The sequence below is a fragment of the Thalassophryne amazonica genome, chromosome 20, assembly GCF_902500255.1.
Source record: "Thalassophryne amazonica chromosome 20, fThaAma1.1, whole genome shotgun sequence".
Classification (NCBI taxonomy): Eukaryota; Metazoa; Chordata; class Actinopteri; order Batrachoidiformes; family Batrachoididae; genus Thalassophryne; species Thalassophryne amazonica.
Window position 1 is genome coordinate 21932275 of NC_047122.1, and position 19787 is coordinate 21952061.

At 40.0% G+C, this 19787-nt stretch overlaps 1 protein-coding gene across 1 annotated transcript; it reads left to right on the forward strand.

Moving 5' to 3' along the window:
* Positions 1 to 2361: 2361 nt before the first annotated feature.
* Positions 2362 to 18790, forward strand: LOC117501463 (angiopoietin-4-like). The gene is made up of 6 exons (XM_034160365.1): positions 2362 to 2774; positions 6494 to 6728; positions 9847 to 9981; positions 16370 to 16586; positions 17174 to 17426; positions 18644 to 18790. The coding sequence occupies exons 1-6, from the start codon at positions 2454 to 2456 to the stop codon at positions 18788 to 18790; spliced, it is 1308 nt and encodes a 435-aa protein (XP_034016256.1). The 5' UTR covers positions 2362 to 2453.
* The last annotated feature ends 997 nt before the right edge of the window (positions 18791 to 19787 follow it).

Sequence of the window (19787 nt, forward strand, 5' to 3'; positions counted from 1 at the left end):
AGACAGTCATAAATGAATGAAAGAGCACACCTACTAAACATAACATTCAATCATTTCACGCAGAAGTTGCTGTCCAGTATGGCTGCGTGAGCACGTGTCACATGACCCGTGATGTCACCTGCGCAGCATCTATAGAATGCAACTCTCAAATGGTGTCTTCTTTTCAAGGGATGAGGTTCCATACGGCTTTCCTTCATAACCTTCATAATGTGTACTGCCCTCTGTTGGAAAGAAGGAGCAGAGTTATGAGGACAGAGTGCAGGAAGTGGACTGCCAGTACCGCCACCAACCCCGCCAAAAACAATTTATCAGGCTGGAGGACTGCCTACAGTCTCAGGTACAGTTTAACATTGTGCCAGGTCAGTTCAAGGTTTATTAAAATGACAGTTCTTTGATGTTAAACGACATTAAAACCAATGGAAGACATTAAATAACAAGAGAAATGAGAGAATTCTGACGTCCGCCAATCCAGATCACCTCCAGAATTCAGTGGAGTCTTCCATGCCCTAATATCTATCTGTAGTGCAAATTTGGTGAGAATCCATAAGTAGTTTTGGTGTAATCCTTTAAAGTCTATATAAAGTGAAACTTGATTCTGAATCTGGATCTGGATCAGATCACCTTCATAATTTAATGGGTTCTTCCATGGCCTAATATGTATCTGGTGAAAACTAATCTGTGCAGTAGTTTTGATGTAATCCTGCTAACAGACAGACAGACGCCAATGATTTTATTACGTCCTTGTTGAACGTAATAATTTAAAAAATATCCTCCTAAAGTACTAACCCAAGTTCAACCACTCCACTAAACATGATTAAAATCCATTTTTTATAATTTGAGTTATGCTGATTAGGACTTGACTAAAAGACCGTTTAGGAGTACCAGGAGCTGTGGACATTTTTCTCCGTGTAGGACTGGATTAGCCTCAGTAAGAGCTTCCCAATCCCAATGCAGATCTATGCCAGATCCACTCTGGCACCCCACAGTAACCAGAGACAACCAAAAGCACAAAAGAGAGAGAGAAGGAGACTAGCATTTTGTGGTGGCAGACAGACGGACCAAAATCCATTACCCACTCTGTAGCTGTAACTACTGGAAACATTACCGTAGTGCAGATAAACTGAAGCTCCAGCACTTCAAGTCGGGTAGTCATCCTGAAGTGCTCTCTCTGATTCCTTTGAAATGTTTTTTCTCAATGTGAGTAGGTAAATATAAACCCATTAGTGCGCCTTGGCAGCCTTGACTTACCATTCAGTCCATTACCAACACACAAACAAACTACATCTGCCCTAATGTTTTCTTCACCAGGTCTTGCACACACACACACACACACACACACACACACACCATCTTTTTCATTTTCCACTTTAAATTTGGGGCAGCTGGTCGTGAAGGAGTTTGTATGTGAAAATAAGTTTTAAAACTGAGGCACAGTGGAAGCTGAAGATGGAGAACTGGATGCACAAAGTGTAGTCTTGATGGAACAACTGGAAGGAGGTATCAGGAGGGTTGTGTGGCCAAAGAAAGGAAAAGGACCTAAGTGTGTGTGTGTGTGTGGGGGGGGGGGGGGGGGGGGGGGGGGATTGGGATGGAGGCTAATGGTCCATCAGACACACCAACAAAGATAATGAAAAAAGTTTTCAGCAGTTTTCTGACTGCTTTATGTCAATAATTTAAATTAAATTACTGCAATCCAATTATATGTGACCTTATACGTCACTGGCTGCCAATCCCCTTAGACGATTATCAGGATAAGATGTCATACACAATGCTGAACCCACAATAACACAAACAGTCTCCTGACTCTCCCGCACAGTACAACTGTTCTTTGGATGGAAAATCACTGACCTGCTCCCAGCACCTTCAGACTCCTGGATTTTTTTATTATTTATTTATTTATTTATTTATTTATTTTAAGTGTTACATTAACTGGACAAAAATTTCACTTTGGCTCTTTTAACATTTTACCCACAAGGACGTCAAAGATGAAAAAGTCTATTTGGTATCTGCACGATGTCTGGACCTCATGTGGATACAATGACCTCTGGCACCGATACTGATTCAAGACCTATAAATTTATTTGAATCATTGCCTAAAAGGAACTTTATTGATTTAAAAATTACTGAATGGGATTCGGATTCGGTAGGAATTTGTCAGCTTCTGGGATGAAGGTCCGATCTGATCTACTGTTTGTTGTGTTATTGATCAGCTGGTGCATCAGACTTGTGATGGGTGACTTTGTGACGTCTGATGAACTTCTAGATGTTGGACAAGATGAGGATGTTCACCCCAATGTCATCACAGAGACATTCAGGGAGAACCCAGACACTAACATGGAAACTAACAAGGATATGTCAGATATGAACAAGGACATCTTCGAGGATGCTGACTGGCATCCGTCTAGCACCATCTTGGAAACGCACTTTGACCTGCACCCTGATGCCCCGCCGGTGATGCGAAGGATGATTATTGCCGTTGATGGCAACACTGACCAAACACGCAACCACAGTATCAGCAGTACCCCGGTGCAGTGCGGTGAGTACAACAGTGAACTGATGGCAAACGGTCAATGCCGCCTGATGGCAACACTGCCTCCAGTGGGAACAACACAGAAACACTGCCCAGATATGTTCCGCTGTACAGATGATGTCTCCTACTGGCTGCATGAGAACCAGAACAGAAAGGAGCAGCTGGAGGAACTGAGAGAGATGATGTCAGAACTTCAGGAGGAACTGAGGAGCCACAGACATCATGTCAAGGCCCTGGAGATGCAAGTATGCATGAGCAGTTTCTAACTGGACAAGTCCAGCACACCAGTAGGGTGAAAAACTCCTCTAGCTTTAAAATAATTGCTACAAACTTTGTATTACCATCCATTCATCCATTTCCCACCAATTATCAGGGGCTTGGTCATGATAGTACAGGCTAAATAAGCCATTGCCCATGTTCTTCTCTTCAGCTATAACCTTCAATTCCTCTTGAGAGATCACAAAATTTACCCACACATGACAGCTTATACAGCATAAGTCCTGCAAATGGTCCTGGGTCAGTTGGGTCTCTTCCTAGTAGGAGTTAGACAAACTCCAAAGGTTTGAACCCAGTGGACCTGACCCACATTAAGTTTTTATTTCAAAATGAAGGAGAAGTCATTCATGTTAGAGATTATAACCCTGTGCTCCAAGGATGATCTCAGTCACCCTGCGAACAAAACTCTTTTAATCTACTTTCTGGAACGAACCAAGGTTCATGAACAAAAATGTGCAACAAAACTCAAAGATATGTGAAGAACCTTCATTTGGGCCAGTAATTCCCAGCAAGAACCCCCGCCCCGGGTCAATAGGAAGTCAACATAAATGGCTCCCAGTTCTCGGTCTCAGATTTGCTTTATTTTCACATGCTTTGAAGATTATGGGCCTGATATGAAAAATCCAAAATATTAAATTCATACTCCAAATAGTTTTCCTTCCCACAATGGTCAGAAAAACATAAAAGTTTATTTGGTTATATAGTTTTTAGCAGTGTGTGGATGCTCAAAGAACAGAACTATTTTTAAACAAAAATCCATTTTCTGAGTCCCCTCCCTGATATGTCTTCCTGATAAGTGTACTGTGATGACATAATTTTAATGCAAACATAAGTATCCTGAATGATTTGTAACATGGCGAAAATTAGGCTCAAAGTAGGTCTGACCCCCAAAATACTCTTGGCAGATGTTGCGTTTTTCTGCACTCGTGTGGAAGGAAAACTATTTGGAGTGAGAGCATAAAAAAAAAAAAATTGGTTGCTTTCATATGGAATGAGCCCCATCACCCCGTTCTGTTTCCTTTGTTTGTCTTTATCTCTCTGTCTGAGTTTATCTCTCTGCCTTGATGCCCACTAAGTCCTCCTTAATGCTGAATGCTAACAAGATTAGCTGCTAGCCTTCTGGCCAGGCCCTGCATTTGCCTGGGAAAACAAAGTCGACCATTGTGTTTTTGTATTTCCTACATGCTAAACAGCTAGTTAGCTTGCTTGTTCATGACCTGAATAATGAGCTATCATGTAAAATCATTGTACGGTATGTGTGCTACTGCTGCCCAGTCTTAAAATTGAAACTCCACTGATCTGTTTTTGGATGGTTATACTTCAATAGTGCAGAATTTTATAAAGATGTATTTTGTGTTAGCTTTAGAGCTAATGTGATGGCTGCCATATTGCATCATGATTCTGTCACCGCAAAGTCATTGATGCTGAAGTTCAACATGTCTGCTTGTGATTACGCACAGGAAGTAGCATGTCAATGTAAAAGTCTACAAATGTCAGTTTTTCCTGGAGCTCAGTGGACTCTTCAGCTCTCAGCTGAGGACAGCACAGCACAGCCAGAGCAGTGTGCACATTTTAGCCTCATCTTTCTGTAATTTCTTAGTCATTATTGCCGTGCTTCACAGGCTGTTTCCAACGAGCAGCGTGAGCCAACAGAGACTTTTTTCTCCGCTCACAGTCAGCTCATCTACATTGAGACTGACACGGTTATAAACTGTCACACAAGTCACAGTGAAAACAAGATTTCTGATGTCCGCCAATCTTGATCTAGATCAGCTCCAAAATTCAATAGAGTTTTCCATGCCCTAATATCTATCTATCGTGCAAATTTGGTGAAGTAGTTTTTGACGTAATCCTTCAAAGCCTATATAAAGTGATATCTTGATCCAGAACCTAGACCCGGAGCCAGATCACCTCCAAAATGCAGTGGAGTGCTCCAAGCCCAAATATCTATCTGTGGTGCAAATTTGATGAGAATCTGTGAAGTAGTTTTGAAGTAATCTTTCAAAGCCTATATATAGGGAAGTCTTGAATCAGAACCCTGATCCGGATCACCTCCAAAATCCAGTGGAGTCTTCCATGCGCTAACATCGATCTATGGTGCAGATTTGGTAAGAAGCCGTGGAGTAGTTTTGACGTAATCCTTCAAAGTCTATAAAAAAGGAAAATCTTGATCCAGAATCTGGATCCGGATCCAGATCACCTCCAAAATTCAGTGGAGTCCTCCATGTCCTAATATCTATCTGTGGTGCAAATTTGGTGAGAATCCATGAAGTAGTTTTGAAGTAATCCTTTAAAGCCTACAACCCCAATTCCAGTGAAGTTGGGACGTTGTGTAAAATGTAAATAAAAACAGAATACAGTGATTTGCAAATCCTCTTCAACCTATATTCAATTGAATACACCACAAAGACAAGATATTTAATGTTCAAACTGATAGACTTTATTATTTTTGTGCAAATATTTGCTCATTTTGAAATGGATGCCTGCAACACATTTCAAAAAAGCTGGGACAGGGGCAACAAAAAACTGGGAACGTTGATGAATGCTCAAAGAACACCTGTTTAGAACATTCCACAGGTGAACAGGTTAATTGGAAACAGGTGAGTGTCATGATTGGGTATAAAAGGAGCATCCCCAAAAGACTCAGCCGTTCACAAGCAAAGATGGGGTGAGGATCACTACTTTGTGAACAACTATGTGAAAAAAGTAGTCCAACAGTAAAAGTAAAACTTTTGCATACAACTGATCACCTGGGTGTACAGTTGTATGCAAAAGTTTGGGCACCCCTGATTGTCTGGATCAGAAATTTCCGGTAAATATATCATATAGCAGATGAACACACTGCTATTTCAGAAGTGAAATGAAGTTTATAGGATTTACAGAATGTGTTCAATAATTATTTAAACTAACTCTCAAATGACCTGAAAACAAAGATTGTTCAACATCATTGTATAGAGGAAGAATACAAAAAGCTATCTCAGAGATTTCAGCTGTGTGTGTGTGTGTGTGTGTGTGTGTGTGTGTGTGTGTGTGTGTGTGTGTGTGTGTGTGTGTGTGTGTGTGTGTGTGTGTGTGTGTGTGTGTGTGTGTGTGTGTGTGTGTGTGTGTATATTTTTGTATTCTTCCTCTATACAATGATGTTGAACAATCTTTGTTTTCAGGTCATTTGAGAGTTAGAGTTAGATTTAATTTAGAGGCTCCCATGTTGCCACTCGTTAGACGAGATGCAAAGAGGGGAAACATTTGCAAATGGCCACCTTAAATACCCTTTCTCATGATTGGATTCACCTGTGTAAGGAAGTTAAGGGTCAATGAGCTTACCAAACCAATTTTGTGTTCCAGTAATTAGTGCAAAATGTATTCAAATCAATAAAATGACAAGGATGCCCAAATTTATGCACCTGCCCAATTTTGTTTAAATAATTATTGAACACGTTCTGTAAATCCTATAAACTTCATTTCACTTCTGAAATAGCAGTGTGTTCATCTGCTATATGATATATTTACCGGAAATTTCTGATCCAGACAATCAGGGGTGCCCAAATTTTTGCATACAACTGTACACCCAGGTGATCAGTTGTATGCAAAAGTTTTACTTTATATATATATATATATACACACACACACAAACGGATCAAGTGTCTATTTTTGGGAATACGACAAGTTCTCTTCTTTTGTTCCTTCTCAGAATGAAGAGAGTGTTGGCTTTAACTCCAGCTTTGACCGACGCTTTCGTTTTCTGGAGTTGCGTCACGCAGAGGTTGACACATTACTCCACGTGCATGCAGCGCTGCTCTATGAGCTGCAGGCGCAACTCCGCAACCTGTCAGACACTGTGCAGCGCCTGAACCACAACACGGGCTGCAAGGTCAACATCGTCCGAAGTGCACTGCCAGTCGACATGAGGGACATGCTGCCGCCAGGTACGTACGGTCACACGCTATAAACGTGTTGGCGAGTTACATGACATCTATGCAAGTTTTTGTCAGCCGTTCAAGTCTGTTGAAAACAGCATTTTAATGCAGACTAAAAGTAAGCGTAGTTTCACTTTACATAGCTGCTGCGTGTTGGCTAGCATTCACTTCAAATTTTGAATTGTGATGTCAGTTTTTTTAAAGATGTTAAAGATCCACTTCAAATTGTGTTAGGGTTAGGGTTAGGCTTAGGGTTAGGGGTTAGGGTTAGGCTTACTTTTAAAATGGTCAGATTCTATAGAGACTTTCAAGTCCAGACTTAAGACACTTATTTTCCCTTTCCTATGGCTAGCATACTGGCATAGTATGTTACTATGCTTTTTTACCCTTTTAAATTCATTTTATTAGAAAACTGAGCAGGCCGTGGCCTCAACTTTATCTAAAGTCTGGATCTTTTAGTGAAGCTTAAGGCTAGTGGCCGGCGATCACCTTAGTATTTCTTCTGGTTTTTCTTGTTGTTTAATGCTGACAAATTATACAGTATTTGTTGTCTTTCTGATGCCTGATTCTGTTTTTCTCTCTGTTTGAGGTGCTGCTCCATCCAGAGATGGGAGTGGTGTCTCTGCAACCCTCCTGTCCTGTGCACCGGCAAGATTTCCTGTATATTTGTTTTGTAAATTTTCTTAATTGTGTCTGTAGCATGGCCCAAGCAGAAGGTCACCCCTTTGAGTCTGGTCTGCTTGAGGTTTCTTCCTCAGAGGGAGTTTTTCCTTACCACTGTCACCTGTGTACTTGCTCTGGGGGTTAGTAAGGTTAGAGCTTACTTGTGTGAAGTACCTTGAGGCAACTTTGTTGTGATTTGGCACTATACGCGTATAAATGAATTGAATTAAATTAAATTTTAAGACTACATGTTTTTAACTTTACCAACATGCATGTCACATTTTTTTTTTTTCATTTTTCCCACAGCAGTTCTTTTAAAAAATCTTTCCTGAAGGGGCAGTGTTTCCTCACACTTCCCTGAAATCTGAGATTTTCACATCAATTTGGTGCGTCAAAAACTGAACAACCAATCACAAGCAAAGCCAAGTTAGAGCAGACCAATCACCCTGATGATGGGTGGGGCGTAAGGTCTATGTTTTTTGCTTGGTGCACTTTTTTTTCCAATTGTACTAAACTAAATACTCAAATGTAACTCCAGTTTTTTTTTCTTTTCTTAATAATGACCTGAATGTTTCTGTCGCAAATGTGCTAAAATAAGTGTGCTAACCTGAGGGGTGGTCCTTATTGGCTTGGCTGAAGCTGAGTGGTTGCAAAGTGGTCATGTGATTGCTTTGCTCAGTGCATCACTCACTAAATGTGAGAAAATTTACTTGAATTTTACACTCATCAGTGTATGATTACATATATTTCACAGATGTGCATAAAATGTTACTTATTAACATTAACAAACATTTAAAAATTTGGGCAGAAACTTTAAAAATATATTTTCTTTTAAAGGACATGTCTCACATTTTTTAACATCCCAGTTAGTAAGACAATATAAAAGTACTCATGATTGTAAGTGTCTCTGCACATGTGCTAAAAATTAGTGATCGCTGATGTATTTTTTTTCCTCTCACTCTAAGCGTTAGCAGGTGCATTTCCGGAAAATGTTTTACTCGACAATCCTCTGCATTTTTCAGTGTGTGACGTCCTTATTAGCAAAACAGAAATATCCCAGTGACAGACAGATAGAGGGAAACAAACCTGCTCCATCCAAAAATGAAGCTTCTGAGCTGCTGTTCAAAAGTGATGGCTCGGATTAACAGAGAGGAGACGACACGCTTCACTTCAAATCTTAACTTTTTCAGAGTGTCGGATTTTGTAGCCTAATGTGTGGTGATGCACTGTTTGTTACTGAAGCTGTGTACATGGATGTGGGACATCTGACACTGTTTTTAACAGACTGCCGGGACACAGAAGAGATGGATTTGTTACATTGGAAAAACTCAGAATACCTTATTTCCAGGAAGTAATGGACATTATTTTATGTGCCACAATGGAGAGAGAGGCAGAGCTACAGCCGGCGATCTCACATGTGTGTTTCTTTGATCACATGAAGTTTACATTTGGAAAGTAATCCAGAACACAGCAGTTAGTCTGGCAAGTTCAGGAGTTTACCCCTTTTGTGTTTTGTTGCTAAAGTTCTTTTTGTATGTGTGTGTGTGTGTGTGTGTGTGTGTGTGTGTGTGTGTGTGTGTGTGTGTGTGTGTGTGTGTGTGTGTGTGTGTGTGTGTGTGTGTGTGCGCAGCTGACAAGATGCTCATTCTCCCTCGGCAGCTTATGTATTATTTAGATTTTATTAATAACAACACTCATAATTAATCGTGCACAAAACTGACCCTGGAGCAGAGATGGTTATTGACAGGTTGTGTTTCTGACTAATGGCCGTGCAGGTGCACAGAAACCTTTTACCATGACTACATCAAAATGAGCAGTTATCACTTAAAAAGAGTCATCATAACACGACATCACACTTATGTCAACTATGGAATTAATCTGTGTCTCCGTTCTTAACGTTATCAGCTGCATTCCATTGAAGCACACGCTGGGACGCTTCTAGTTGCGATGTCACTTGTCGGAAACACCCAAGTACTCACGAGTACTTTATTTTTGGACATCTCCATAGCTGTTTGTTGCGAATGCCATATACTTTGAAACGGGCCAAGGAAGTGCACAAAGTAATCCTGGTGGATCATCGGATGGTCACTAACAGCCTAAATCTAAATTGTTATGATTTTGGTGCGACATGGCCTTTAAGTTAAACTAATTCATTCTTACTGGCCCAGAAAACAGAAATAAGCTTGTGGCCAGTTTTTCTGGGGGGATTTAGGGTATTTCAGGAATATTGACTAATTTGCCTTAAAAAACAAAAACAAAAAGATGCTAAAAATTTTTGTCATGTTTATTTGTTGGTGGACAAACACATGAACAAAGTTACTTTTCAGAGTTTGACTCTTCTGTGCCGATAATCAAAATTAAAAATGGAGGATTTTTTTTTATTTATTTATTTATTTAATTTTTTTGTATTGTATTGTATTTTTTTGTGTGGTGTTTGACATTTGTCTCTCTGTCTGTGTCTCAGATGGACCACACATGTCTTTCTGTCCATCAGACTGTGCGTCTCTCTATCACAGGGGCGTTCGCCGTTCAGGTGTTTACACCGTCATCCTGTCAGCTGGTGCCACCGTATCAGTCTTCTGTGACATGGAGACTGAGGGTGAGACACACAACATACACACAGAAAGCAGCACTAAGACTGCGTACCTCAGCCAGGAGCCAATACCTCCTTCTTTCTGCACCTGGATCTGTTGTTTTTATCACCATTTTTTACCCGCGGCCATCAAATATGGTCATTGGGTATTTTGAGTCCGTCCATCTGTCCATAGAAGTAGAGAGACGGAATGCTATCTTCTGATCTCGGGGGTTGAGGTTGTGCCACACATGTGTAAGAGGACTTGGGGCTCTTCACTTCCTCTGCAGCCAGCGCTTCATTCACAGGTATTATAAACTCCAATATTCTGCTGGGAATTGACAATATCAAACATCACAAAATAAGGTTTTGATCAATTAATCTGAATAATTTACTGAGCCTTACATTTTGTAGCTGCCCCGATTATAACCAGTGGTGTCAAAAGTACACACATTTGTTACTTAAGTAGAAGTATAGATACTGCAGTTTAAAAACACTCTGGTAAAAGTTGAAGTATCAACTTGACCTCTTTACTCAAGTAAAAGTGAAAAAGTATGTGCTCCAAAACCTAATTAAAGTATAAAGTAACCTTTAAAAAAAAAAAAAAGGTAGATGCCACTATATGAATTGAAAGCTTAATTTAAAAACTGATTCGTTCTACATGTGGCCCAAGACCCAAAACCCAAAATTACCCCCCAACACCACCTGCACAAAAATGTTTCAATTCTAGAAGCTCTGAAATGCAATCTGGGACTATTCCAGACAATAAACTGCAGCGAGTGCAGCATCCATTTAGTGAAGGGGGAAAAACAAAAAACAAAAAACACAACTTTCCTTATTCAAATTCATTCCAGTAGTATTTTGCTCTTACTAGGATGTAGCAGTTTTCTAGTTTGGCAGATAGTTCTGGAGGAAATCACTGAAGAAATTAACACATTTAAAATATGGTTTGACCGAAACAAACTCATTTAATAAGACAGGGATGAAGTGGAGGTATAAGAATCACTAGGTGTTCACAGGAAACACTCATTTATTTATGTATGTATTTATTTACGTATGTTCATTGTTAGTTGCTTTTATATTTTCTGTTGTGTTTCTATTCAGGTTCTTTTTGCCTCTTTCTCTAGAATTGTATATAATAATCATTAGATTATTAATATATAAACAAAAATAAATTTAAGAAATATTACAATTTGAAAACAAATGCACTCGAACGTGATGACAGCTGCAACTGCATAATGCTAAGTTTTAACATTGAAAATGCCATAGACATGCTAACGCGTTAGCATCGCTCCCGTTTTTAAGTTATAAAATACATCCATCAGCTGTTTCAGAAGACCATAACAGGTCAGTTTAACATAGAAAAGGTAAATAATACTCACATAAGTATGCTCTTTAGGGTTTTAGCGGGGGAAAATTAAGCGAAAGAAAGAAAGAATAAATGAAGCAATGGTCGTAGCATTGCTTCAATCTGCGAACCACTGCTTCGATTGGTTCACGGTTCACAGCAAAGCCGTGCTGCAGAAAAGTTGATTACAGGCGCACATGACGTGAAATATATATATAAACATTAAACTGAAGCCAAAAGTAACGAGGCTGTTTGTTTTAAAAATGTAAGGAATAGAAAGTACAGATACTTGTGTGAAAATGTAATGAGTAGAAGTCAGAAGTAGGCAGAAAAATAAGTAATGGAGTAAAGTATAGATACCTAAAAAGTGTACTTAAGTACAGTAACGAAGTATTTGTACTTCGTTACTTGACACCTCTGATTATAACTCACAAAGTTATACTCTGCTCTCAAAATAAAAAATGCTTCGTTGGTGCCGCATTGTTATTGCTGTGAAGGTTTGCAAACAACCGGTTAGTTTGAAAGATCAAGACATAACCCACATATCCCATATCTTATATACGAGGTCTGTTAGAAAAGTATCGGACCTTTTTATTTTTTTCAAAAACCATTTGGATTTGAATCACGTGTGATTGCATCAGCCAAGCTTGAACCTTTGTGCGCATGCGTGAGTTTTTTCACGCGTTGGTTGCGTCATTCGCCTGTGGGCAGGCTTTGTGTGAGCACTGGTCCACCCCTCTCGTCGTTTTTTCACTGTCAGAAGAATGTCTGAAGGACTGCCGTTTTGTTGCATTAAAATTTTTTCAGAAACTCTGCCAGACAACCAGCTGGAAACCATTTCGAAGATTCGGTTGGCTTTCGGTGAAAATTTTTTGGGCTTCAGAGAGATTAAGGAGTGTTACTGCCACTTTAAGGACGGCCCACAGCGCCGGAGGGCGCTCCGCGCTTCGAGCTGCGATCGACGGGCTGAAACTAGCTGATCACTTCCAAATTTAAGGCTCTGTTGATGCAGGACGTCGTGTAACTAGCAGAGAAGTTTCATTAAAGGTCGGGATCAGCACTTTATCGGCACGTTAAAGGAGATTTTGTAATGAAAGACGTGTGGACGGATTCGCGCGTCGGGACGCAGCTGCTCATCGCGTGGCGGGACAAAAAACACCTCCGTGTTGGAAACCATTCGTAAGATTCAGATGGCTTTCGATCGCTTTTCAGTCAAGTGAGTATCCGAGAAATTGTTTAACAGCTGGGCATGTTCCAACTTGTCCTGTAAGGCTTCCAACACGGAGGTGTTGTTTGTCGAGCGCCATGAGCAGCTGCGTCCCGACGCGCGAATCCTTCCGCACGTCTTTCATTACAAAATCTCCTTTAACAGTGGAATGTGCCGATAAAGTGCTGATCCCAACCTCCTATGAAACTTCTCTGCTAGTCACACGACGTCCTGCATCAACAGAGCCTTAAATTTGGAAGTGATCAGCTCGTTTCAGCCTGTCGATCATGGCTTGGAGCACGGCGTGCCCTCCGGCGCTGTTGGCTGTCCTTAAAGCGGCAATAACACTCTTTAATCTCTCTGAAGCCCATAAAATTTTCACCGAAAGCCAACCGAATCTTCTAAATGGTTTCCAGCTGGTTGTCTTTCAGAGTTTCTGAAAAATTTTAATGCAACAAAACGGCAGTCCTTCAGACATTCTTCTGACAATGAAAAAACGACGAGAGGAGTGGACCAGTGCTCACACAAAACCTGCTCACATGGACCACAATGGAAATAAGCCTTTGTTTTATTGTGTCATCCGTCTATGATTGATATATTATGAGCGAAGCATCGTGCAGCGGCGCAAAGCTCACTCATGGTACAGGGCGCCCTAAACAGGAAGTGCCAATTTTCAAATCCACAGTAAATCAGGAAATGTTCAATTGTCAAACACTTCCTGGATTGACAGACGAGATCCCATGGAACCTCGTGGGAACTCAGTGGCAAGCTCACACTCAAACAGGAAGTGCCAATTAATCAGTCACAGTGAAACAGGAAATGTTCAAATGTCAAACACTTCCTGGCATGGGTGGAGCTAGAGCGGAGGCCGGGGTTTCACTGGACTCCCCGGAAATCTGATTGGACACAGATGATTGACATGTCACAGCACCACACATCTGGCTGAAAGAGCTGCATTTTCAAATCAGTGAGTCACATTGACTGCTAGGTTCCTCCTGTCCAGTAGTTTGTGCTGTGTACCACAAAAAGTTCTAATCCACCTTAGTAGAAGAAGAAAAATGTTTGCTCCAGATTTTAACTGAACACGTTGTTTGAAATATGGACTTCTCATCACACCAAACTTATATTGGTGAGTAAACGACCGTATTTTATGCCAGAAATGAGGTCCAGGTTGTTAAAAGTAGCATTTCTCCTTTAATTCAGGTGGCTTATTGTTGTTGGCTTATTAGTGCAGCAGAAAACTGAAACAATCCTTCAAATGGTGATACAAGCATCAAATTCTGCACAAATACAGCTGGAGCAAAATTAATGGAGCAACTTTAACTTTTGACCCCTGTACAAACTGAAACTGAACTTTGTCACCATTCTTCCTGCTTTTACCCCATAGCTCCATAACATTCAGTCACAGATTGTCCAAACTATACCTTTTTTTTAGAATCTTTATGATCAGGCAAATAATGTGGTGTAGTTTTCTATGATTGGAGCATCTTTTTATTTAGGCCAGGGGTGGGCATCTTGTTCCAGAAAAGGCCAAGAGGGTGCATGTTTTCTTTGTGGTCACTGACTCCACCAGGTGATTTCACTGATTAACTGAGTCCATCTGCTCAAAGTGATATTAATCAGTGGCTGCAAAGAAAACCTGCAGCCTCTTGGCCCCTTTCTGGAACAAGTTGCTCACCCCTGATTTAGACCCCTGTGTAATTCTTTAATTGACCCCTACCTGGCTGCCTATTGAAAATTCAAGTGGCCAATCAGTTTTTTTTGTTTTGTTTTGTTTTTTAAGAAGACTTAATGTCTAAGGATTATTTGTTCCAAATTTGATGTTTGTATCACCATTTGCAGGATTCCACTCTAAAAAATTCTCTTATCTGCTGCACTATATATGAGATGTAAGATGCTGCTCCTCACTGTTTCTCAGTTGCCCTCAAAAGTATTGGAACACTGGTATTTCACACATTTTAATTTGTTTATTCCATTTCAGATATGTTTTTTTTTTCCTAAAATTATCTTCCTTAACTCATACCGAAAGAAAATCTCTACAACTTGATATAAATGAATTAAAAATATAAAATCCAGCTTCCTGATGAAGTGGTGTAGAGGAGAATTTTCTTAAATAGAAGACCGGAAAGTTCAGCTACAATTTGACAGAAGGTACATTTGAGATGAAAGACTAGATTTGATGTTTTGGTGAAAGAAACTTTGGTATTTCTTCATAATTGATGTAAATAAAGTCCAATAAAGTCCAGATTTTATCAAGTTTTAGAGATATGCTTTGAGTTTGAGGAAGATAATTTTACAAATTTTAATTCTTTATTTTTTTGTATTTCTTGTATTTAAAACAGCATAAACAAATTAAAATGTCAACAACTTCATTGAAGTTACACTTTGAACATACTTTGAGAGGATAACTTGCTGAACCCACAGCAGAAAGTGCAAGAAAACACACACAATCCGTTCTTTACAAGCGCATCCAGTGTTACTGCTGACAGATAACCGGAAGTAAGTATCTCAACTCTCGCGGCCCAGTGGCTGAAATCTCAGGGTCGCAAGCTCACAAACAGAACTCAATGGAATGATATCTTGAGTTGGCATTCCAGTCTCTCTACTTCTATGATCTGTCTGTGCTCATCATAAGTCCAGTTCTATTACTGCCAGTCTTCAAGTTCACAGGGAACATTCTTGGGACACAGACCTTGGACAAGTTCAAAGATGGTTAATCTTGACTTATTTTAAGAGGTTAAAAAGTCACATTCTGTTTCATTCTGTTCTTTTTTGTTTTGTTGTTGTTTTTGTTTTGTTTTTTGTTGTTGTTTTTTGTTTTGTTTTGCGGAGTGGGAGTGACAGCCAATCAGAGTAGAGCAGGACTGTGATGTTGGTGGCTGGTCTAGCTGCAAACTCTTTCGTTTGTGTGTAAATATAACCTCTTTGTCATATATTATGTAAAAGCTTCTAAACTTCTAAAACTGAAAACACTATTTTTGTAACCTGATAACACCTCTCGAGTAATTTACAAGACATTTCGTGGACATCAGCGTGCACGCTAACTTCCACTAACTCAAAACTAACTTTTGCGCTTCTGAAAAGATCATGTATGCGCACATGCACGCCCTCCTGCAGACACCATTAAAAGGCAACTATTGTTTATGATTGATTGATTAATAGAGGGGCTTTATTGAACATGTACAAATTGTACATAAGACAGTAGGATCTTAATAAGTAATGTAAATAATAAATGTATAATTTCATATATATATATATATATATACACACTTTGCACTGGGATACCAATTACAACAACTGCAAATTATAAAGAAGACAATGCTCATATGCCCGGGGGTATTTTAGGTTATATTTTTCAGTTATTGACAAAAAATAATAATAATATGTTTTAAACTTAAGGAAATAACTAGAGGGCACTCACTCGGAGAGCACAAACGCAAAATACACTGTTAGATTTATTTCTTGTTGGTGCCATATGTTGACAAAGTAGAAGTAAAATCAGTGTTGATCTGGCAAAAATAACGTCTGAAATGTGAGCGAGCTGTTCAACATCATATTTTATACAATTCTGCCATAAAGTATAATCTGTTTTTTTCGTTGTTGTTGCCTCCCAATATCCGATTCCTTAATTTTGGCAAATGTTGGACAGATATTGATCTCAAAATCTGATCAGATCTCAAATAACTGATCAGTGAACAAATATGTTCCTTTCACATTATAATACGTAATTGTTGTTGTTGTGGGAAAGTACTGCATGCTACAAATACACTCCCTTCTTGTAATTATACGTAGTTTTGTTATTTGGCTACTAGTCATGCTAGCTAACTAGGTACTGTACGTATATGTGCATGTGCATCCAGGTGGTGGCTGGACGGTGTTCCAGCGACGGCATGATGGCTCGGTTAGCTTCAACCGCGGCTGGTCGGAATACCGGGACGGATTCGGAGAGCCACGAGGGGAACACTGGCTCGGCAATCAGCAGCTCCACCTGCTGTCCAACCACGGTCATTACAGTCTGCGCATCGACCTGCAGGACTGGAGCCACACCCACAAATACGCCCTGTACCACAACTTCAGGTTCAGAAGAAGAGCACACACATTTGAATAGCATCAGGCAATTAATCCGCTTTCATCTACCACCAGCAGGTCAGGACATCCACTTGGCAGCCACTTTAATTTATGACCACATAATAAAAACTGCTTGTACTGGAACTAATAACCATGAACCTGTACTGTAAGATGTTTCTTGTGGTGTTGATACTTTGAAATGCAAATGTGGTTCATAATTATATCAGAAATAATTACAGGTTTATTTTATTTATTTATTGCACTATGTTGCTATTTAACTTTAAAGGTTAGAAAAGAATTTGTTGCATTTCTTTGATTGCTGTCCAACTTGGGCTACAAATCCAGATGTTTGACCTTGAGTTTTAAAAGCTTCTTTATCGATCTAAAGACGTATAAATAAACTAAAAGCAGGGAGGGAGAAATTACGTTATGTTTGTTATTTTTGACAGGTTTCTTATATATATATATATATATATATATATATATATATATATATATATATATATAAACTGAACAGATTTGCAGATTTTATTTACATTCATGTCCTGATTTTATTGCAGTTGAAGTTGGACTCATGAAATTTGTCTCCTCTGCAGAATAGATGATGAGGAGAACCAGTATCACCTCCATGTGTCGGGGTTCAGCGGGACGGTGGAGGACTCTTTCGGGTGGTACCACGACCAGCACCGCTTCAGCACACCAGATACCGGCAACATTTGTGCAGAGATCAGCCACGCCGGCTGGTGGTTTCACCAGTGTTTCTATGCCAATCTCAATGGCATCTACTACAAGGTAGAACACGTGCCTGCCCCAGTACACCATGCCGTCACAGTGATCACAGCAGAAACTGTGAGAGCTGTAGTTTAAGTGGTTATTAGACCAACAAAAGGCATGCTTTGATTGACTTATCTGATGCTGCAGTTGAAAACGTCTAGTGCCACCTTATAGACGCGGCATGCCATACCTACCGAATATCAGCTACATTGGTCAATAAACTGCATTATAAATTTATCGTCACCACAGTTACAGAAATTAAACATTTATGTAAAAAATTAACGTATTTGAACATAATTTCAAAGAATATGGTAGTTATTTTATGCAGGGGTGGTGGCCAAGTGGTTAATGTGCTTGGTTTCAGTTCAGAAGGTTCTGGGTTCAAATCCCACCCCTGCCACATTTCTCCATGTATTGTGGAGTTGCGTCAGGAAGGGCATCCGGTGTAAAACCTGTGCCAATTCAACGTGCAGATCCACCTTGGATTTGCTGTGGCGACCCTGAGTGCAAACAAGGGAGCAGCCGAAGGGACTCACATGGTAGTTATTTTATATGCCGATAACATTAAAATATAAATAGCTGTCTTGTCGGTGAATAACAGACTAAAGGTCTCTGAAAACACAAAGACCAAGTTTTACCGATAAAGACAAAATAAATCTCAAAAAGCTTCTCCAAATGTTGCAAAGTACCAGTACTGTAGCAACTCCTTGGTTCCAGTGTCACCAACCAAATGGTCCCCCCTAAAAATCGGTCTGCCCTGTCTTCACTGCGCATGCGTATGGAGCGTCAGCAGCGATTCACCGATTATCACCTTGTTTCTGCTTAAAACTGACTTTAGAGTGATTTAAAAGGTTTTACTTTGTCATCTGATGGTTAATAATCACATTCCCTTTGGGTGTAGAGTCAGTCTCAGACACATGCACAGTGAAGGCAGGGGGACCAACTTTTAGGGGGGACCGTGCAGTTGATGTCCCTGCATCTCAGTACCTGTTGGACCTTCTCCATCCTTACACCCTGTCCCAGACGCTGCAGTCTACAGTAGGGCATCTTCAACTTACCTTTCATCCAACAAAGTCTCCAAAATTCAAAATTATTCAATACACAATCACGTAACAATAAAACCGATAAAAGGACAAAATCTCACACGGGATGCAGGAACCAATCAAAGTTTGTCCTTTTGACCTATAAATAATTTACAGAACTTACCAGTTAGGAAAATATTGTAGTTTAAGTCAGTCAACTAATGTCATCTCATCAGTCGCACCTAAACGCTGACACTGTTTGTCCACCAGGGGGGGCGCTACTCACTGAAGGCTCAGAACCTCCTTGGGCCAGATGGGATTGTCTGGTTCTCCTGGAAGGATTCAGATTTCTACTCCCTGAAAGCAGTCTCCATGATGATACGACCACACAACTTCAGGCCACGCCTGTCACCATAGAGACGGACTGTTTGTCATATTGTAATAGTATCATGTCGGAGGCATTTTGCCCAATGTCTGCCTGTTTCCCACTTCCAAATCACTACTAGGGGCTGTGACATACAGAACCAGAAAGCCTGGAGTAGTTTTCAACCTGTTAGCATAGCATCTTATTTATCGCAGGACTATCATCAGAAAGCCTCTGTCCCGCTCGATTTCCCACAACTCTCTTTTCTGTATCAGCTCAACACAACAAAAGGGGTGAGCCCGCAGGCTAGTTTGTGATTTTTATATATTTTGAATTGCTTATCACATAAAATCTTATGAAAAGAATCACAAATAAATGTTTAAAAAATTTATATAAACTTTTGACTCCTAGTCTCAACTGTGTATGCGCATTACTGCAGTATGACCAACAGATGGAATGCATTATGTTCTGAGCTACAGGACAAAGGAAATTGCTTCAGAATGAAATCTTTAAAAACACTGTAGTTCATGTATCTACTGCTATTAGCAACAGAATGGTCAATATTGTATCCCAAGGTTCTTGAAATGGAGCAATATCTCCACTTAGTGGACATTCGCCATTGCAGGTACAACAGAATTTCACCAATAGCTCTCACATATGTAACTAATATCCCTGGAATGTTTTGGGCACCTTTAAAGGAAAGATAACAGACATGTTGTAAACATCGTAATCTAAATCATGAATAAATTTGTCTCAGGTCCGATTAAATATCAACCTGCTTCACGCAACATTTAGACCATGGGCACAATTTGGTGGGGGATAGGGGGGACATGTCCCCCCACCTTTTCAACCAGGGGGGACAGAATATGGTATGCCCCCCCCCCCACACACACACACACACACCTTCTGACATGTGTGTACTTGAAACATGCTATGCCAGTCTTATGTGCAACCATGTCAGTCTTATGTGCAAAACCATGTCAGAATAGTATCTTTGTTTCTGCAAGTTTGTATTTTTAGCAGCATTGACTTGTTTACAAAACCTGTTTC

Coding starts and splice junctions, on each gene's coding strand:
- LOC117501463 (XM_034160365.1), top strand. CDS start 2,454: ATGCGAAGGATGATTATTGCCGTTGATGGCAACACTGACCAAACACGC. Junction 2,775..6,493: donor TCAAGGCCCTGGAGATGCAA/GTATGCATGAGC, acceptor GTTCCTTCTCAG/AATGAAGAGAGTGTTGGCTT. Junction 17,427..18,643: donor CAGTGATCACAGCAGAAACT/GTGAGAGCTGTA, acceptor TTTGTCCACCAG/GGGGGGCGCTACTCACTGAA.